The sequence below is a fragment of the Moschus berezovskii genome, chromosome 4 (genome assembly GCF_049115385.1).
Source record: "Moschus berezovskii isolate FMDL1 chromosome 4, NW_MosBer_1.0, whole genome shotgun sequence".
Lineage (NCBI taxonomy): Eukaryota > Metazoa > Chordata > Mammalia > Artiodactyla > Moschidae > Moschus > Moschus berezovskii.
The window spans coordinates 72,067,804-72,082,209 of record NC_142463.1 but is presented as its reverse complement, the minus strand read 5'-3'; the positions used below and the strand labels follow the sequence as shown (position 1 = coordinate 72,082,209).

The following is a 14,406-nucleotide window of genomic DNA, read 5'->3' as shown; positions in this document are numbered from 1 at the left end:
GGTGGGTGCTCCTGGGCCCCCCAGCCCCTCCCTGCCCCCTCGTCTCCTGCTTACTGTGATCAGAACCACGCAGACAGGCCAGTGCCAGGGAAGCAGGGCTGTTCATAAGCATGCCTTCTTCCTGCCCAGGGCTTCCCAGGCCCAGGCGGGACGCCCTTCAGGGAGCGGGGCCTGCAGAAGGTGGCCTTGGGTCCTTAGGATTGGGCCAGTGCAGGTTCCTCTTCCTGCTTCCACTACCCCAGGAGGAACGCCTTACACGCTAGCTCCTTAGGGCTGTCTTGGTTCACTGAGAGCTGGATCACTGGGGTTTCGTGGAGGCAAAAAGCCAGGAGGAATGGATCTTTCCAGGGAGGTGAGGCGTCTCAGTGTGTGGACTGCTGTTCATCTCTTGACTGATGTTACAAGTGTGTCCCCTGTGGACAGAGACCAGTCAGACCTCATGCCTTGGACCAGTGCCCCCAGTCATGGCCTGCTGCCCACTCGGGCAATGTCACCGTACTCAGGGCTGCTTGACAGTGACCGAGAACACCTTGGTGTGTGTTGTGTGTGAGGCTTGACGCCTTGCTTCTGGGCTGGCCCCAGGGAGGGGATGGGGGGAGGTGTGGGGAGCATTGTGTTCCCTGAAACAGGGAAAAGCAGGTCCCTGGCAGGCATATCTTCCTCCTCAGAGACCTCACCACCCCCCACCCACCCCACCCTGGCCATTCCATGTCAGAGAAGGCACCTGCCTCACAGGGAGGCTGATCTTCCAGTGGGGACTGTGGCACTTGGGGAAAGGGACTCTGTTCACCTCTCAGTCCCTCCCAGCCCGAGGGCTGCTTCCAGCAAGAAACCTTGTCTGTGAAACATGACTGGCAGGCAGCTTCTGTTTCCATGGTTACTAAATAGGGCAGGTTCCTATTAGGGCTGCCCAAGGAAAGAATGGCTTGTGCAGGAGCTTTCCTCTGGTCTACTCTAATCCTATCCCCAGACAGGATGGGCAGCATCTGACCTGAGATCATGAGAATTTTCTTCCAGGGTTCACCTGCCTGCCCAGCACCGGCTTTTTTTTTTTTTTAAAACAGGTGTTTTTCTTGGTGCTGAGTAGTGAATCTCCCAGGAAGCCAGAGAGGGCGCTAGAGAGCACGGTGCGTTCCCAGAGCTCTGTGCTGCCTGCGCCTGGCCTCCCACCTCTGTCAGTTGCTGGGGTTGCATTAGAGATGCTGACTCCCCAGAAGGGCATGGTCTTTAGAAAGCCCTGAATCCAAATTTGGCTGGTCCTAAATCACATGTAGGAAATCATCAGGCAATGACTCCCTGCCCCAGGTCACAAGCTGTTTTCATGAAGCTGTGTGACAAGTTTAATTATAAGACATTAGAAGACTCTATTTGTTGATCAGATACTAGGTTCTGGCAAAAGCACAGGCTGGAGTTCCGGGTCCTTTGTCTGTTCTCTGTTGAGTGGCACACCATTCTGGCCCTCTGTTTCTTTGTAACTAGAATAGAATCATCATTGTGGGAAGAATGTGGGGGAATTGATCAGTGTGGATGGGAGACTTTAAAAGCATAACAAGTCAGTGAAGGGCACTTTACAAATTCATGCAATTATCATCTTTAGTTGCAGTAACATCATGTTATTTTAGTCTCTCTCCTTGGCCGTTTCAAGAGGAAATTGATTAAAACCTTTGAGTGCTGCTTTAGAAATTATTTTTGGTGTGGAACAAAAAAAATAAAAAGTGCTTAGGAAACAGTTACCTAATAAGATTAGCTCATTCTTTAATCCTGACAGAACCAATTCTTTGTGCATTTTGGAGACGTTCTTTTTTTTTTTTTTTGCATAAACAGGGAAAACCTCAGGTGACAAGAGCTGCAATTGATTCTGCAGTGACTGCGTGTCTTTTGTTTTGCTTTTACCCTGGCCCTGGAGCACCTGACTACATAATTCTATGTAATTTATAAGCCTGAGTGTTTTTAAGTAAATTTTCTTTCAGGAATGCACTTCATTCACGCTTTCTGGGGGTGGGGGTAGGGTATTTAAATTCAGAGGCTTTGGCTGACTAATCTCACTGAATTTCTGTTCAGGATTTAAGGAGCTGCTTCTCTTCTTTTTCCTGAGCTAAGAATGGTCCCTTTCTAGCCTTTTGGAGGAGTTTCTTACTCTGACAGTGAGTTTCTTACTCATTCCAAAGAGGAGTGGCAGGTGCAAACTGGACACCTTACCTGGTGGCTGTTGGTCTGATGGATGAGTCATTGCCACAGAACTGCTGGGGCCATGGGCCCTGGCTACTCATGTAGACTTATTACCCTTTGAACCCCATCTAATGGAAATGAGGGCAAACAGAGAAAATGCCTCCTCATAGGTTCAGTTCATAGACCTTGGGGGGACAGTATTGACCCACCAACTGAACCATCTCCAAGGGCCCCTGCAGCTCCAAAACCCACAAATTCTCCCAACCTTGGTGTTTGCTTCCAAGGTCTCAGGTGGACTTCCCAGGACCCAGGGCAGCACATCTGAGCCCTGGAATCCTGGTGGGGAAGGGGGGAGCCAGTTGAGGGACTAGAAAGGAAGTCAGCCCCCTGTTGTTCTTGTGATGACAGCTCCATGCCCTTTTCGAGGTGTTTATTAGGCTGAACCTCTGCTCCTTCGGGGAAGCGTGAGAGCTGTCACTCTCCAGAGCCCTCATTCAAGCACAGGAGCTGCTCGCCAGGCATCGAACAAACAATCCTCTATTTTTATAGGCTGACTTGACCTAGTCCAAAGGCCAAGGCCTCCTGAGGATTTGAGGCTAATCCTGTTGGATATTTCTCATACCTCCCTCATGCTTCATCTGGTATTGTTCCTTTCTGGACTGAATAGGTTCTGTTTCTTCCTCGTTACAAGTTTCTGCCTGCGTGAAGTTTTAGAAAGCTTCAGGACACATTCCATTTTTGAGTGGCCGAAGCCACAGAAGGTTAATATTTGGAACATAGGAGAGGAAGTGCTACAGGCAAAAATCTGGGTTTGATTAAAAAAAAAAAAGTTGTTGGGAATCCACTCTGACTGGAATGAAAGAAGAAAAGCATTTCCGCTAAGGTGTCAGGGGGCTCTGGGTAGGGGCAAAGGCCTAAGAAGTGCTGGAGAATCCCTTGGTGGTGTTAGATGTGAGGTTCATGCCTTGGATCTGGGTTCAGCAGTGAACAGTTCCAGTGAAGTCTTTAAAGTGAAGGAAGGGAGTGAGAAAAACAGTTGGGCTGAAAGAGGGCACACAGCCTGTCCCCCATCTCTGCATGGCCAGGTAGGGAGGGCAGGGCTTCTCAGGGTGTTTGCTGACAGACTTGCTAATTAAACACCAAAAGGCAGTATTGCTTTGCCAATAGTGATGGCTGTGCCAGCGTTATCAGCTGCAAACTGGCTGCCCAGGAGCATCCTAATTAAAAATAAACAGTTCTGAGGGGTGGTCTGGGAGAGTCCTGGGTTTCTCAGGACTTCTAGGATCGCTCCCAGGGGAAAGTCACACTCAGGCTGCCTTCGGGTCCTTTTCTCAAAGGAGCCTCTCTCATCACGGGGTGGTGTGATGTGTGCTTCTAGAACTCCCAGGTCCTGGGGTGACAGGCAAACAGACACAGCCTCTAGGAGCAGAGTGCCTGGTGCCTTCAGCCCTGGGGGAATAATGATTTCTGCCGGGTCTCTAAATTGAGGGGACAACTAAAGCCCAAAGCCTCTTCTGAGAGAGGTTAGAATTTCATCAGAAAGCGAGTCTGGTCACATGAGGATTTCTGGCACCGAGTGCATGGCAGGCTGGACACCCGCCTGCCAGAATTGAGCGAGTGGATCGTATTGGCTTCAGCGAAGAGGGAAAGTCCCAGCCTGGCCTGGGAGAAGGAGCCGCTCACTCCTCCCTGCTCTGCACAGTGGCGGCGGCAGGACTGGGGTGTCACGCCACAAGACCCCTCTCGGTTAACCCTAAAGAGAGTGTGTGTGGTCCAGGGACTGAAGATTGAAAGATGCCTAAGGAATGCAGTGCCTTCCATGCCCTCTCGGCCGCTCTGTGCTGCTTCTATCACCGCAGGTCTTTCCTTGGAGTCAAGGTAGGTGTGGTTAGAAATAAGGTAGAGCGAAAGTTCTCTGGGAGGGCTTGAAAGCACTAGAAAAAGTTGGCAGCCCACTGGCTCTAAAATCGGAGGCACTTGCTCTGACAGATGGATCTTCACAAGCTCCTAGTGGTATGTCTCCCCTGCAAGCAGAATCGGGCCACACAGAAAGGGGCACCTTGTCCTGCTTAGCAAGGAAGCTCTTTTTTTCAGGAGACTTTTATACCAAAGTAGCTCAAGACTATTTTTTCTCTTTTCTTTCTCTGTCTCTGCCTGTCTTCCCTTGTTCATAATAAATGTGAGACGGCTGAGCCCCTCTCTTCACTTACCCCACTGCTCCCTTATGTCAATGACATATAGAAACAAAAACCATCAACTATCTCCTTTCAAATCATAGTCACTTTCCAAAACATTTTCGCATTCAGAACTTTTATTTTTTTACTGCTCCCATTTTTAACCTTTGTTACAAGACATCAGTATCCAAGGTTTTGCGTAATATGTCAATATGCTATTTTGATAAAAATATTCCAACAAACTCATTTGACTATTTCAAGACCAAGCCTCTGTTCTGTTGCCCACTTGTGACAACACTTAAGAATCCTGTTTGGGACTGGCTGTCATTGATCTGGGGGCTTGTCTGCCTCGGGAAAATCCTGTTGGCCCTGGCAGGACTGGGGACCTCATTTATTCATGGGAAATAGGAATAAGAAAGCTCTCAAGGAATTCTTCCCACCCTGACAGCCAAGCTCCCTCTCCTGAGGGACCGACTTATTCGGTACTGTTGAAAAAGCTACAACAGGAGAATTTAACAGGAAACCCTGTTAAAGGCGGAAAGAGCCCTTTGTAGAAAACTATACACTGAGAAGAGGAGAGGCGTCTTCATATTTTACTGTCCTTTTGGAGTGTTCAGAGTAGATTTCTAACCATTCTGCAAAGTTCGTTTCTGTCTCTGTCAGGGGATTCGAAGGAGAGTGAGTAATCATAGGTTAAAAGTGTTTCCTCCCTCGTTTAAAAGCTCCTTTCTATCCTGGAGCCCAGTGGGGGTGATGAGGACCATGTGGTTTCTGGCCTAAATATGGATCGTTCTAGTGTGGGGCAGATGAAGTCATGCCATTAACAATATTTTAAAGCTGTCAGAGATAGACCGGGAGGTCCCAAAGGGAATCGTGCACGTCATGGATTGGCAGTAGGTTTACCCTCTAATAGAAGTCCTCCCATAAGCCAACTTCTGCTAATTCAGTAAAGTGCAACTCAGCATTTGGTATATTAGGAAATAACCCATAAATATCTAGGTCTGGGTGGTGAGAGTCTGTGTGGAGACCCCTGTTCCTCTGCAGTTATTTCCTCCAGGACCTGCACAGAAAGGCCACAGTAACACGGGGTTGCTGTTGTTCAGTTGCTAAGTCGTGTTCGACTCTTTGCAACCCCACGGACTGAAGCATGCCAGGCTTCCTCTATCCTCCACTATCTCCAGGAGTTTGCTCAAATTCGTGTCCATTAAATTGGTGATGCCATCCAACTGTCTTATCCTCTGTCGCCGCCTTCTCCTCCTGCCTTCAGTCTTTCCCAGCATCAGGGTCTTTCCCAGTGAGTCTGCTCTTCACATCAGGTGGCCAAAGTATTGGAGCTTCACCTTTAACATCAGTCCTTCCAATGAATATTCAGGGTTGATTTCCTCTAGGATTGATTGGTTTGATCTCCTTGCTATCCAAGGAACTCTCAAGAGTCTTCTCCAGCACCATAATCCGAAAGCCTCACTTGGTTGGCACTCAGCCTTCTTTATGATCCAATTCTCATATTTGTAACTGTCCTCTGGCTTCCCCACCACAGTCACTCCTGGTGACTGACTATTGATGGAAACACCTTTCTTCCCACCTGGGCTTCCTCTCCCACCCCTAGTTTGTAGCATCGTCATAGCCCAGAGAGAGGGCCTGATCTGCTCACTCACCGGAACCTGAAACCTTCAGTCCCAGCTCAAGGTTCCCCATCGACCCTTGGTCTGCATTTCCCTGTCTTGTTTTACTTAGATAGTTGCCTGGGAAAGAAAATGCCCCTGTGCTCAAATCCCTCCTCCTGCAATTGTTGCCCCAGAGATAATGCTGCATCGCTTTATTGACTCCCACTTTAATTAGGGGTTTCAGGTCCTGCCGTTCATAATTAGTTTCCATTGTAATTAGAGTTTCAAAATTAAATTGGGATTGATTGCCTGATAGCAAAGCGGAAATAAAACTCCAGTTCTTGACCATGGATGCTGCTTCTCTTGGCATGAATTTCCCATACCAAAAATAACACTGCAGTAGCCATGGTAACTTTCCATTTGGTCTAATCCATATCATCTCTGGAGAAAGTAGAATGTTATTAATAGTGTTTGTTGTATGGGAAGAAAACTAAAAATATAAAAGCTCCTTCATCACGTAGGAGACCAAACACACAGGCGCTTTCAGGGAATAAGATCTTATTTGCAGAGATGATGCAGAGTTTCATTTGTGTTTAAGGGCCTCATGTGGACTTGTATACGAATGTCCTGGAAAGGAATTAATTGGGAGGCCAGGAATGAGAGGAAGTCAAGGATATATAGGCATTGCTGGTGCTCACAGAGTTGAGGCCATGTCAAGGGTCATGGCTTTAAGAGCCCAGAAGGGTTCACATAAGGCGCTCATTTCAGAAAAGACCGCTGCATCTCAAGTAAGAAAAGGAAAGGATGTTTTGCTTATACCCAGTGGAAAAGAGTTCGATGTGAAGATATTCCAGATCCATGACATTAGTGGAGGATATTCAAGTTTGAAAATCCCCAAATGTCAAATGCTGTAGCCTTCTCATGTGTAAGCACTCTATTAGGTGGAGTGGGGGGGTCATTAAGGGTGATTGAGGCAGGTTCCTGCCTTTGAAGGACTTCCCACGAGAGGGTTAGTCCACAGTGTCATTCGTTACATTTGCAAAAGGCTCTCTGAATTCCTTCACGAGTTATCTCACTGGGGTCTCAAGGCAAGCTGAGTCAGGCAGGGCAATAGTTTATCTTTTTCCACAGAGGAAAGGCCGAGGCTCAAAGAAACTCCCTGCCCCAGAATCATTTATTGGAGAACCAGGAGTAGAAATCAGGTTTCTATGGCCTCAAGCCCAGTGTCCTGTCTACAGTACCATGCATGCTAAGTCACTGTGGTCATGTCCAACTCTCTGCGACCCACCCAGCTTCTCTGTCCATGGAATTATCCAGGCAAGTATACTGCAGTGGGTTGCCATGCACTCCTCCAGGAGATAGTCTCGACCCAGGAATCAAACCTGCATCTCCTGTAGCTCCTGCGTTGCAGGCAGATTCTTTACCGCTGAGCCACCAGGGAAGCGTTCTCCAATACCATAGGAAGACCATTGAAATGGAACAAGGTAATTTTGTCCCTGATAGTACTTCAGTTAACAGTTGAGTTGAGAAAGAATAGCGTGAACCTCAGCTTTTCAGGAGAGACTTCAGGGAGACACAGAATTGGTCTTCACATACTAGGTCTCCCTCCTGGGGCAGTGGCAGGGCCACCTTTCGGTCCATAGAGAACTGCAGAAGGAATTTGGGGGAAGCACAATAGAGCCCTGGAACTGGCCATGGGGACAAACCCCAATTTCTTCTGGCCCCTCGTGTCTCTGATTCTCCTTGAATGTGGGTGGGGGAATAGGAGCTGAAACTTGCCACCATATGAATGGCTGCTCCTGAGATAGGTAGGTGTGATTGTACAAGAAACTTCAGGGGAACCAGAGACAGGAATTACCTTGCGAGTACAGAATTTGTTGTTGTTCAGTCACTCAGTCCTGTCTGACTCTTTGCAACCCCAGAGACTGCAGCACACCAGGCTTACCTGTCCTTCACTATCTCCCGGAGTTTGCTCAAACTCAAGTCCATTGAATCAGTGATGCCTTCCAACCATCTTATCCTCTGTCGCCCCCTTCTCCTCTTGCCCTCAATCTTTCCCAGCATCAGGGTCTTTTCCAGTGAGTCAGTTCTTCGCATCAGGTGGTCAGAGTATTGGAAATTCAGCTTCAGCATGAGTCCTTCCAATGAATATCCAGGGTTGATTTCCTTTAGGATTGACTGGTTTGATCTCCTTGCAGTCCAAGGGACTCTTAAGAGTCTTCTCTAGCACCACAATCCAAAAGCATCAGTTCTTTGGTGCTCAGCCTTCTTTATGATCTAACTCTCACATCCATACTTGACTGCTGGAAAAACCATAGCTTTGACTATCCAGACCTTTGTGGACAAAGCAGTGTCTCTGCTTTTTAACACACTGTCATAGCTTTTCTTCCAAGTAGCAAGTGTCTTTTAATTTCACCTTTCTGAACACCAACAGGGAGGCTGGAGTAGGGAATTGGAGGATAAATGAATCAGTAAGTCTCGGCTAACCAGTCACTAAGTCCAGTGGTACTGGTCTAGTCAACGAGAAGTTGTTAGAAGGCAGTGGATTTTAAGCATACATGTTCCCATACAGAGGTGTGACTGTCTTTGTAGCCACGAAGTTCCGTGTAGTGGGAAGTGCTTAAATCATGCTATTGAGTTTTGCTTTGTTTTAGCTCATTTCCTATATCCCTGAAAAAAGTATCCAGAGCCTCTCTATGAATATACATTATAGCCTGAGGTCTCTCAACGGCCCATCCTGGGAGAGTTGGGTCCTCAGAGCTTGTTTTCATTGGGAGCTGCCTTTCTGTGTCAGAGTGAGCATGATGGAGGGAGGGTCCTGCTCGTTGTCCCGTGGCCCATCTCTTGGCCTGTCTGCTGTTGTGACAGTGTGCCTACTGCTGATACGTCCCAGTGTCGACAGTAGCCTCAGTTGCCTTTGTCGTGGGGCTGTTGCACTGTCAGCGCACGCTGTGCAAGGTAGGAAAAACCACTGGGGAGATGTCTGAGTGACTCAGCCCTGTGTAGTGGTTGGTAGTTGCTCATTTCTCTCTCCTGCCCTCCAAAGGAAGGAAGGAAAAAAAAAAAAAGCCTAGCACAGCTTTTTTAAAGAAACCTAACTGTATTCCCTTGGCATCTGGAGGCTGCAGGAATCTGGTTTCAGTACCAGGAGAAGGACATGCTTGACAGAGGCTGGCTCCCAGAGCCCCCTGCACCACAGACCCCGGAGCTTGGATCCTGGCCGAGACCTTTGTTTTTGTTGGAGAGACGTGGGTGGGAAGCAGACATAAGACTGGGATCCTGGGAACATTTTGTTAGCGGGTCGGTACCTCCAGGACAGCAGATAGATGAGGCTGTGCCTGACTCTGGGGAGGATGCTGGTGAGTGGGGGGCGCTTGGGCCACAAAGGTCATCACACAGCATGTGCGAGCGGGCAGTCCACGGAGGGCCCAGGCCTCTGTTGCTGGGTTTAAAGATGTCTTCAAAGACAGATGTGGGGCCTTTCAGCCGGGGCGCCTTTTGGACATTCCCGGGGCAACAGAGGAGACTTGGGCTCCCCTGGTGGGGAGAGGTGGGGAGTGCCTCCTGGGGTGGACACTCCTGTAGCATCCCTGACCACATCTGGATTTTCAGGGCGTGTCCACAGCCCCGGAGCTACTGTTGGGATCTGGCTCCGGCCATGAGAATGTCACGGCCTATTTTTCTAGCTTATGAAAGAGCTATGATCAGTCTTTAAGTTTGTGTGGAGAACTCTCCCCGGTGTCCACTCTAATATGTGTGCAGTTTTACAAAAGCACATGTACACAAAGAACCAAAAAGCTAGAATTGTTTAATTCTAGTTTAATTCTAGTTGGGATTTGAGGGACCATTGAGCCAACCTCCCACTCAGAATTCATCTACTCTCCCCCGCCCCGGCCATGCCCAGCATGTGTCTCGAGGGCCTATGGGTGCTAGGGAGACAGTGAAAGTCTTCTGTCCTAAAGGAGCAATTCTGTGTCCGGTCAGGGAAATGGACATGCAGGCAGCTCTCTTCAAGTTACATGGTGATGCAGAGGCAGGGAGAAGTCACAGCACAATGTGAAATGCTGGGCGGAGGTATTAACCCAATCTGGGGTCAGGGAACTTCCCGGAGGTGGTAACACTGGGTACGTCTTAAAGGAGTGGTAGGAGGAAGACGCCCCGGGGAGAAAAAGAACGTCAACACGGGACTTCAGGCTGAAGCTACGGAATGGAAGGAGATGAGGCCAGAGGTCAGCTCACAGAAGGTACAGGGCAGCGGGAGCCAGTGCACACTTAGAATGGGGAGTGGTGAAGGTTTGGGTGTCAGCCTCCCGTGTGCAGGGTGAGTTTAAGGAGTGTAACCAGAGTCTCCCCTGACTCATGCTGCTGTCCTTTAAGCCTCCCATCAACTCTGCTTGTCCTTGCTCAGCTCACTCATATTTTCCTCTCTCCAGCTTCTCTTTAAGCCTGTTTCTAACACGCATAATAAGATCCTGTTTCTAACTCCACAGCAGCAGCTCAGACCATCAGGCAGGATACTTTTCAGTCCCCACTGCTGCCCCCACAAGCTACAGCTCTATCCGTGTCTGAATCTATGATCCTTGCTTCCTGCCTGCATCCTCCGAGGATGAACTGTCCCTCTCCCAGACCAAGGCCCGCCCTGCCACCTGTGCCCATGACCACCCCCTTTCCCAAAGAATCCTCAGGCACCTTCAGTCTGTCCCTTTTTACCAGCACTTTCCTCTTAGCTCCAGTCTTCCCTATTCTAAAAATAATCATCATTTCGATGTCTTCCTTCCTGGTCCCTGGCTTCCTCCATCCGGAGAGCTGGTTAACACAGTCTCTGCTTCCTCACTTCCCATTGGCCACTCAGCCCCCTTGACCTGAGCAGCGGCCTGGCCTCACCAAGTCCGGTGGCTGCTGTCCAGTTCTGATGCTATTAGAACTCTCTGCTGCACTTGGCACTGTTGGCCATCCCTTCCTGGAAATCTGTTCCCAACCTCTAGGACAATGCACTCTGCTTATTTCTCCTAGATCCTTCCCGACCCATCATACTATAGTATTATGGACTGAATGTTTGTGTCTGCCACCACCACCCCCCATTCATGTTGAAACCCTAACCCTGATTATGATGGTATTAGCAGGTGGCGCCTTTGGGAGGTGATTAGGTCAGGAGGGTGGTGCTTTGGTAATTGGGATTAGTGCCCTTATAAATAAAGGGGACCCAACCAAGGGAGCTCTCTTGCCCTCCCCACCTCCACCATGTGAGGACACAGCAGGAACATGGCCATTTATGAACTAGGATGCACTCTCTCATCAACCACTGAGTCTGCCAGTGCCTTGATTGTGGACTTTCCAGCCTCCGGTAACTGTGAGAAAGAAATGTTTTCTGCTTATGCCACTCAGTCTGTGGTATTTTTCTTACAGGCGCTAAAAGGGACTAAGACACCTGTCCGTCAGCTTCTCTTTCTAGCCTGCCTCTTAAAAGCCAGTGTCCCCTAGCCCTCTTCTCATATTCCCTCTGTAACTTATATCTTAGGGGGCATTTGAGACAGCACACCCCCTCTGCATTGAGGATTCTCAAGCCCTTCTCAGCACCTGTTGAGCCGCTCCATCCAGACGGCTCAGGATGTACATCTTCCTCCACAGACTTGCTCCCCGCTCATGCGTCTGCGCTGGAAGTTGACGGCTCAGTCATCTTCCAGGAGCTCCCATGGCTCTTCTCCCTCTTCATCTTCCATGTCTAATCAATTATAAGTCTTCATGACTTTACTCCTAAACTCTTCTCTCATATGCCCCTTCCTCCTTTCTCTGCCACCAGTACTATACTAGTCCAGGTCTCATTGTCAGTTTTTTAAAAATATTTATTTACCATTTTATTTTTAAAATTTAAAAACAAATTTTTGCTGCATCACGTCTTAGTTGCAGCATGAGGGATCTTTCGTTGTGGAGTGTGGGCTCCAGAGCACATGAGCTCTATAGCTGTGGTGCGTGGGCTTCTTTGCCCAAGGTTATGTGGGATCTTAGTTCCCCAGCAAGGGATCGAACCTCCTTCCCCTGCATTGGAAGGTGGAGTCTTAACTACTGGACAGCCAGGAAAGTCCCTCATTACCTGTTATTGCTTGGAATTCTGCAGTAACTTCCTAACTGGTCATCTGGCCCTGAATCTTCACAGGAGGTCATTTCATTACCCTTCTATTTGACATTTCCTGAGACAGGAGGTGTGCTGTACCCTAAAGGCAATACAGCCCCACATTTGAAAACTCTAATTACTAGAATGTTGTTCCTTGTATTGAGTCAGAATCTGTGCCCTGCAATGTCCAGCTATTATTATTCTTCAGTTAAATGGGTGTAAACCCTTCAGGTGCATGCTTTTCCCCCTCCAGCATGTCTATTTGAGGCCGAAGTAGTTGGTATGAATAGACACCTAGAAATAAGACAGGAGGGAGTCTGGATTCATTTCTCTATGGAGTTGAACCAAGAATGTGTGACCTGTCATCTTAGGATGAGAACACCTCAAACCTTTGTATATGTCAACACAGCCCTCATGTTCCCCACGTCCTTTCTGTACAGACTAAACACATTTAGTTCTTTGTATATTTTGGAAGACTTGGATTCTAGTTTCCAGGCAATCCTTTACTGCAAAAGTCTAAGCGAGTCACGAAAACTCACGGCCTTGGTCATGTTTTCTTTTGTGAGATAAAATTATTCTTGCTATCTCTTTAACTCCAAGGACATTGTATGAACATGAGATATGAGTTGTATTGTATCGGGTGTCTTGTCCCTCTAAGTCCAGCTGCTGTTTCCCTGATCCTGCCCATGACATCTAACATGGTGTTTGTGTTTGTTTTTTTTTCTTTTAAAAAAAAAAAAAAACTTGTTAGATGAGTTATGTGGGTGTCAAGACCTTTGAATTCCTCTGAGAGAAATATATACCTTTAAAGTGGCATGCATGTGACTTGTATATTGGAAACCATAACCATAACGTTGATGCTTAGCCAAAACCCATTTTGTGATGAATCATTTAGTTTTACTGAAAACCTCTATATACTTAGCTCTGATATATAATGCACTTTCTGAGACAGTTGTTAGTCATGTGCTATTTTGGAAAGAGAGAATTTGGAGAGTCATTTATTCCACACCCCACACTGAAAGGCTTTCTGAATCTTTGGATTTTTCTCCCGTGTTTGGCATATCTCACTTTTCTTCCAGTTACATCTCCTGGTGTCTTTCAGTCACAATGCATTTTCTTTATTCAGTAATGCCTCATTCATTGAGGTGAAGTAAGGAAAGGATCGGAGAAGGCAGTGGCTCCCCACTCCAGTACTCGTGCCTGGAAAATCCCATGGATGGAGGAGCCTGGTAGGCTGCAGTCCGTGGGGTTGCTAAGGGTCGGACACGACTGAGCAACTTCACTTTCACTTTTCACTTTCATGCATTGGAGAAGGAAATGGCAACCCACTCCAGTGTTCTTGCCTGGAGAATCCCAGGGACCGGGGAGCCTGGTGGGCTGCCGTCTATGGGGTCGCACAGAGTCGGACACGACTGAAGTGACTTAGCAGCAGCAGCAAGGAAAGGATATGCTAAAGCTGAAACTCCAATACTTTGGCCACCTCATGTGAAGAGTTGACTCACTGGAAAAGACTCTGATGCTGGGAGGGATTGGGGGCGGGAGGAGACGGGGACGACAGAGAATGAGATGGCTGGATGGCATCACCGACTCGATGGACATGTGTTTGAATGAACTCCGGGATTTGGTGATGGACAGGGAGGCCTGGAGTGCTGTGATTCATGGGGTCGCAGAGAGTCGGACACGACTGAGCGACTGAACTGAACTGAAGGAAAGGATAGAATTTGGGTTTGGAGTTGGTTGGTTTTTGTAAAGGATTGTATTTGAATTGATTTTTATTTTCTGATATTCTTATTTAAGAGCAAATAGGGCATCCATTTGGTGTACGGCTGTGTTCCAAGTCACTCATAATTTGAATTAAGATGTTAAATTAACAAGCTTGAATTTCCAGTGGTAAGGTTTCTGGTTTGGCTCTCTCTGCATCCTGAACTCTGGTCAGTTGGTCTCCAAACCCTTATCCTGGGTCTGCCTTAGCCAGGGAAGTCTGTTTTCCATTCTCCATAGATGTTAACAAAGCACTGCTCTTATTGAATGGAATCTCACTGCCAGACTGAGCGATTAATATTTCACTTGCATTGTCTTGTTTAGCCTGTGTGCCAGCCCTGTGAGAGAGGGGGTTATTATCAGAAGTCACTTGAGGACATGGTTAAAGGGAGCAAAGCAGTTTAGAGGAGGTTTTCATCAGTTGAACTGGTACTCGGCTTTTATTTGAAGCCCTTCGTATTACTGACCCAATAAATGATTAAGTGCAACCAGGGACCTCCAGCCTTCATCGTAAGTGTGGGCACATCCGACTTCTCACCGGGAGGAACCAGAATACATGGCTGCCGCACAGGGGGTTACTTGGATG

The 14,406-nt window shown here is 48.0% G+C and overlaps 1 protein-coding gene across 4 annotated transcripts in view; it reads left to right on the top strand.

Annotated features, from left to right (window-relative positions):
- The window catches only part of BCAR3 (BCAR3 adaptor protein, NSP family member), a 235,242-nt gene that overhangs the window by 175,360 nt on the left and 45,476 nt on the right, over window positions 1–14,406 (top strand). Inside the window, exon 1 of one of the 4 annotated variants that reach the window (XM_055402229.2) lies at window positions 2,055–4,047. The exons of the other annotated variants lie outside the window; for them this stretch is intronic. Within the exon in view, the coding sequence (XP_055258204.1) occupies window positions 3,964–4,047 (84 nt within the window). The 5' untranslated portion in view covers window positions 2,055–3,963. Of the gene's footprint in view, window positions 1–2,054; window positions 4,048–14,406 lie in introns of those variants that run through there. 4 annotated transcript variants of the gene reach the window in all.